A 7,371-nucleotide genomic window follows, 5' to 3' on the forward strand; every position below is an offset into this window, starting at 1 on the left:
GGCTTGGTGGGTGACTTTGAGCAAGTAATGGCGTCTCTCTGTGCCTCAGTTTCCCCATCTATAAAATGGGGATAATGATACTCACCTCCTTTTTTTGTGATCTATGGATGAAAAGAACTACCTAAGAAAGAGGGATTATGATTATTTAAAAGAAAATATGAAAGCTGATATGTTGATTCAAGCAGTTGAGACTTTAAGAAATATAACAAATATTGTGAGACAGACTGTAAAAATCATAAGCTCCTAGCCCCACTTAAGTCAACTACAGAACTCAATTTCAGTGGGGCCAGGATTTCACCCCACATTGTCCAGAATTTTATCTTAACCCAACATTCAAACCCTTTGAGGCTTGTCTGATGTATAGGGCAGACCTTCAACTGCCAATTTACAGTAGATTAGCATTCGGGCTACAAGATGTACTTAAAATATATGGATGTGCTATGTACAATTAATATCACTTCACAAAATAACATGGAACCGGTTAAGATTTTGTGCAATCTGATTTACCTAATATTCACATAAAGATCATTGTAAGTGGTCACTCACTGATTCACGTAATCAGTGTCCATGTTTCCATTGAATCTTGAGCCCATTGGGTTTTGTGAGTGTAAATTCTAACATTTCCATGCACTCACAGGTGTTAGAATAGTGAAGTGACTCCAAAATGTGCTGCTTTTGTGGATATCTATCACTTTGTCTGGGCCTGGTGCAGGCTGTTTTCAAAATGTTAAAGGTTGTGAACGTGATACGTACAAGGAAGATTATGTCCACAAATCGTTCTCAACCAATTTAGTTTATTCTGTGAATTCTACTTCTATGAGACACTATGCACTTTATCCGTCTGGATTTATTTATTGTTGGAATACCTAGATAGCACAATAAATTAGATTAGATAGATAGATATGTATGGGGACACAGAAAGAGATAATTTTTGTTAACTGTGATCTCCATACAGTTGATACACCTTCATTTTCCCTGATACTGGAATAAAATTTTACTGGTAACTTTGGTTTCTCTTGGCAAATATGGATGTTTTAAATGGAATTTCTAGATTGTGCTTCACTGGACCATTAGAGTACCTGAAACAATTCAGGATATATCATTTGATAGTTCACAAGGATAAAAGAATGATTCAAGTTACTGATTTCACAAGGTACTACACTCAATGTACAGTGATAGCAAGACATAGAAACACAACAATGAATGTGGATGAGGGACCTGATCTCCTCATAGGATATGATTTTTGTCTAATTTTGTGGCTTTTTGTCTCATGTGCAGTATAAATCCCATGTTCTTGGTTTGAGGATCTGATTGTTTAAATTAAAGACTTATTTGTCCTTCCTATGGAGTGATTATCAAGTTGGGATACAAGCTTGCGTACTGATGTTACATAGGAACATTGGACCAAATTCACATCTGGCGTAACTCCCTTGACTTCGGAGAATTTGCCCTAGTGTCTCGCAGGAACAGAGCGGGTGTACAAAAATCTACTTCAACATGAGCCCTATATAAATACAAAACAGGGATATACATTACACTTTAAAGTAAGAGTACTGCAGTTACAGTGTAGTTACAGTGCAATGGTCCTGTAATTACAGTGTGCTTATGTTTTTTTCAATATCTGTGAGTACTCACTGAACCATATAATCAGGAAGTTTGCTGCATAACTGAGAGCAATCGCAGAGGCTGGGATTTTCAGGGCAGCCTGCAGGATTTTGGCACCCAGATTCCATTAACAATTTTAGCCAGCATCAATTTGGTTAGGACACTTGAGCTGGATCCTCAGCTGGTGTAAATCCAATGGAACTATGCTAGCTCACACCAGCTGAAGATATGCCCTTGAAAATATCATGAAGAACAGCCAAGTGCATTCATAATTAAATCTGTTATGTAGTTGTCCTTCAGTGTATATGATTTTCTGGAAAATACATATTGAAAACATAAGCATGTGGTAATTACAATGTAACTAAACTGTTATTACAGTACCCTTATTATAAAGCATGACTGGACATGAACATTATTTACTGCTGAACACATTTTTTTTTCATTTGACACTTTGGCTGATCTTATAAAAGCCACCTAGAAGTTTTGGAACCCAAAAGACCAGATTTTTAAAGTCATTTGGGTGCCTAGTGGGATTTTCAAAAGTATCTGGTTGCCTACACCCATGAGTGTTAGGTGACTAGATGGTTTTGAAAATCCCTCTAGGAACCTAAATACCTTTTAAAAATCTGGCCCAAAGTCTCTTAGGTAGCTTTAAATATCTCATATTTGTACTTCTTGGCACATTGTTTCTTAATTTCCCTTGTTATTCTTCCAAGTCTATTTTGATTCTCCTTTTGTACTTCTGTATATTTGTATATGGCCCATCCTTACTCTTAAATGGTTAAATAAAGTTTATATTTTTGTTTGTTTTTCCCTTGTGTTGTGGAGAGTGCATTATTTAAAAGTACGCTAGTAACACACTGCACAAAATGATGGAATAAAGCCTAAGGGATCAACCTTTATAACATGTTCTCTATGTTATCAGTGAGACCCAGGGAAATAACTCTTTGGGGATGACAACTGGGGAATCTGTCTATGTACAATTTATGAATTCTTGTTGATCCTGTGAAATTGCTGTATCATTGAATGCATCAGTGTATGTGGAGTTAGCAATCTACTGTCAGGGTTGTGTCACATATTTACCAGAACAGGGAAAATGGAGGGTCATTAACCTTAATAACGCCCATTGAAGTGGAAGCATCTCAGGAAAATGAAACGCAGAGAAACTGGTCTGACCAAGATTATCTGCAAGGATGAGGTTCATTGGAGCAGGGACTGAACCTGGAGGTCCCAGGTGAATATGCAAATCACTAAGCTATAGAGTCATTCTTACTTTCTCTCTCTCTCTCTCTCTGGCCCACTGAAATTTAAATATTTTATAAAAAGTAGAACAGCTGCAACAGGAGAGGGGCCCTAAATCCCAGTGGTTAGGGCACTCACATGAGAGTGGGGTTCAGGTCCTTGCTCTGGACAGGTGGAGTAGGGATTTAAACTAGGGTCTTCCATATGCATACGAGTGCTGTAACCACTGAGCTATTAAATATTGGAGGGCAGCGTGCTACCTCCTCCTACCTGGTGTAAGCACCTGTCTCCACTAGAGGCTTTCCAGCTGATAATATCAAGCAGAGATAGGTGCCTCCCTCTGACCTGGATTTAGGCACCTAATCCCCTTTGAAGGGCAGAATCTAGGCTGCACTCCTTTCCTTGTCATTGTCTTTTGGTTAGCTGAGGCAGCTCTTCATGCCACATTCTAGCTTCTATGAATCCCATTCTTAGGTGCCTAACTCTCCGCATGCATTATATATGGTTACCCTGGGTGCCTAATTCCAAAGTGTAGCAGGGCACCTAAAGTTAGGTGCTGCAATGCGGAGCTTAAGCTCCCTTTGTGGATCTAGCCCTGCATTGCTTATGCTCAGGTCACATTTTCCAGCTTTCTGTTACAACCACGAGAGCTACAACCATCTCCCATCCCCCAGTGAAAGGTGAGATTTTGATGTAATAACATGAATCCAGAAGCTTGGTCCCTAGGCACAATACAGCCTGTGGCTTAGCACATTATCAGGAAGTCTGTAAAATTTTGCTGAGATCAAATCCATAGGGGCTGGGGAGGAATATAAAATGAGCTTCCTCCTCAAACCTTTTCACTTGCCATAAATTTGTCAGCCAAAGGCAATCCCTGCTGGCAGACGCTGAGCTTCTGAAGGGGATGAAGGTCTAACCAATATAGAAATTGACAGAGTTTTCCAGAATCTTTTGGTTATGAAATGTTCAAATATTCAATGTATAAGACATTTTGTATGTGTGCAACTGATTGTTCCTTCCTAAGTGGAGTATGTTGCATTTGTCTTTATTGAATTTCATCCTATTTACTTCAGACCATTTTTCCAGTTTGTCCAGATCATTTTGAATTATAATCCTATCCTCCAAGAGTGAGGAATCATTAAACTGATATACACAAAGTAAGTATATCTCACCGTGCTGTTTTTGGTTTGGTTTTGTTTTGTACTTATGCTGTAAACCCTGGCATAAATATAAGGACATATTGGGCCTGATGCTCCTTCCATACCAGTCTGACACTGGTGCAAATCCACTCACTTAAGTGAAGTAACTTCTGATTTACATCAGGCTACGTGACAGGAGAAATTGCCCCATTGATGCCTATGGAGTTACTCTTGCTTTATACTGTGGTGTGTAAGTGGAGAATCTTCTCCCTTTTCTTCAGCAGACGTACTCCTAATTTGCACTGGTGTGAGTGAGTGGAGAATGAGCCCCATTTACTTTAGTAGAATTACTCTTGATTTACACCAAGGTGAGTGAGAAGGGACTAAATTGTACCTTTAGCACATGAAATTCACTGCAGTAGTAATTCATTGAGGCAAGTAGATAAGGTCACACAGATTTATCTTAGGTAAGTGTAGTAACCCTCACCCTGACACAAGCAGCTGCAGAAAATGCTGTCCTGGGGAGAGAGATGGCCAGTGAGAGGGCAGCTCGAGCTGGGAAGGGGCTCAGAATCCGCCCGAAGGGGCAGATTGAAACAAGCTGTGAGAGGAGAAGAATCTAGATTCTGAGTTAGCGGATGAAGTGGAATTTGGGGTAGGAGGTGAGTTGATAAAATAAAATTAACAGGAGAATAAAAGTCGGAGACTGGGAAGTGGGAAGGAGGAAAGAAGGAAAGTAGGAAAGGTTTCAGGTCAGGAGAAGCCGAAAAAAGTAAACCTGGGTATGTGAGCTGACACTATTAGAGAAGGGAAGTAGAGGGAAATAAAATCTACAGGTGCACCAGAAAGAGAGTATCAAGGGACAAAAACTGAAAGGAGATATAATTGGTGTAAAAGGGGAATTGATCAAAAAGTTGTGTTAGATGAAAACCGATCCTGAAAACAGTAAATGAGAAGCTCACCCACAAAGGACCTAAGGCATACGAATACAGAGAATGACTGTTTGAACATCTATTGACAGAATACAGTTCAAAGATGCCTAAGGGACAAGTGTGGGCCCATTAGGTGAAGAAACCTGCCTCTCCTAACAGTTAGCATAGCCTAGTCTGGTCACCACACAAAGAGGCGGTGATTGGTATTAGGTATCCTGACAGACTGCGATGGTGAACTCATACCTTCAAGGGTCAGCAATATCTAATATATTTCACTGCCTGTATAACAATCTCTTGCTTTGTAACAGATGGAACATGTGCCTTGAACACAGATGGCAAACCAAACCAGAGTGCACGAGTTCATCCTCTTGGGCTTCCGCAGTAGTCAGTATTTGCAGACCTTCCTCTTCGTGCTGTTTTCCATGATGTACATCCTGACAGTCATGGGAAACATGGCCATCATAATCCTAGTGAGAACATGCTGCCAACTGCAAACTCCCATGTATTTCTTCCTCTGCAACCTCTCTTTCCTGGAGATATGGTACACCACAGCCTACATTCCCAAGACACTTGCAGTCTTCCTGGGGACAAGCAGAACCATTTCCTTTACTGGCTGCATCACACAGATGTACTTCATTCTATCCTTTGGCTGCACGGAATGTTTCCTCTTATCCATCATGGCCTATGACCGCTATCTGGCCATTTGCTACCCGTTGCGTTATAGTTCCATCATGAACAGCATCTTGTCCGCTTGGCTGGCCCTCTGCTGTTGGGTATGTGGTTTCCTAGCTATTTGTGTGCCATCGTATCTCATAACCAGGTTGTCCTTTTGTGGCCCTAATGTCATCAATCATTTCTATTGTGACCTAGATTCTCGGATAGTTCTCTCCTGCACAGACACACATCTCCTTCAGCTGGTGGCTTTCCTCACCTCCTTCATTGTCCTCCTGGGCACCTGTATAGTAACTCTGATCTCCTACATTTATATCATTTCCACAATACTGAGAATTCCATCAGCACAAGGACGGCAAAAGGCCTTTTCCACTTGCTCTGCTCATCTGGCTGTTGTGATTATCTGGTATGGCTCCACCATTTTCCTGCATGTCAAGCCTTCTGTACAGAACACCCTGGATCTAAACAAAATAGTCAACAACTAAAACACAATTGTAACACCACTGTTAAACCCTTTCATTTACACTCTAAGAAACGAAGAGGTGAAGAAAGCCTTGGAAAAGGCACTCGCTGGTATGTAAAGTGTGTAGATGTCTTTGATTTGGTATAAAATAAGATATCATTAGAGCTGTTAAAATTATTTCATTTGCATTGTTTTTTAAGAAAAAAAAAATCTTTTCTCAAAACCAGAAACCTTTTTCTTTTTTTTTCCTTTTTGTTGAAACTGAATATTTTGAAATTCTGGCATTTTGAATTTTTGTGTTCAGCTTTATTCTTTCTTTCTTTCTTTCTTTCTTTCTTCACTCTGTGACTCCTCAGCTTTTGAAAAAATACATAGTGGCACAAGGAAAAAAATAATGAGAAATGAAAATTAAAAAAAAACAAAACAAAAAAGCAAATCCCTGTATACCATTCACTGTATTGCATTTAGAAGTGAAAATGGGGCTGGGGGAAAAGGATAAAGAAAAAAGAAGGGAAAAGGGGGGAAATTGCAAAATATCAATATTTGGATTTTTCATATTTGTTTAAAAATGTTTTGCAGAAAAAAATACAAAGCAAAGAAAACAAAACAAAAACTAAATAAAAATAATTTATTTTTGGAATGAAAAATACGTTGATATTTTGAATTGTTTCACAAATGTGGGGTTCCCCCCCCCATTTTTTTCAACAAATTCTAAGCAAAAAGGTAAAATGTAATATGTCTTAGGGCTTTTGAATATGTCTCCAGCTAAACATAGTCTCATCTCCAAGAGCTGATCTAAAAACAGAATTCCCATCCAACGGGAAATTCCAATATTTCGAAATTTGATTTTGTTTTTGTGAGATTAAATCTTCTGAAATACTTAATTTTGATCTTATTGAAATGTTTTATTTTGACTTTATCACTTCAACTTTTATAATATAATCTAATGTAATATTAAAACATGTCTATAATATATTAATTATTATATTATATTATGTTATATTATTGACACAAAACATTTAGATAATTTCCTATATAAATTTTTGATGAAATCAATACAGTTCTGCAAAATGTTGCAATTTCATTGAATCAGCGTTATCAAATGGAAAAAAATCCAACCAGTAGCTGTATTATTTACTCCAGTGGCTGGCTACTTACACAGAACAGAGCTTAGGTGGAAAACTCCTGTATTTTTATTACTAAAGTTTCCAAGTTCCTGTGTATGAACTCCATTTACAGCCAATTTTTAAAAGTATTTATGCAGCTAAAGATATAGATAAGAACCAAGGGCTAGATTCACAAAGAGCGTTAGGTATCA

At 38.5% G+C, this 7,371-nt stretch overlaps 1 protein-coding gene across 1 annotated transcript; it reads left to right on the forward strand.

Moving 5' to 3' along the window:
* Positions 1–5,340: 5,340 nt before the first annotated feature.
* Positions 5,341–6,075, forward strand: LOC113408623 (olfactory receptor 6F1-like). Its single transcript, XM_026661966.1, has one exon. It carries the CDS (start codon positions 5,341–5,343, stop codon positions 6,073–6,075), a length of 735 nt encoding a protein of 244 aa, XP_026517751.1.
* Positions 6,076–7,371: the final 1,296 nt, after the last annotated feature.

The sequence above is a fragment of the Terrapene carolina genome, unplaced genomic scaffold (assembly GCF_002925995.2).
Source record: "Terrapene carolina triunguis isolate 2854851 unplaced genomic scaffold, T_m_triunguis-2.0 Scaffold20493, whole genome shotgun sequence".
Lineage (NCBI taxonomy): Eukaryota > Metazoa > Chordata > Testudines > Emydidae > Terrapene > Terrapene triunguis.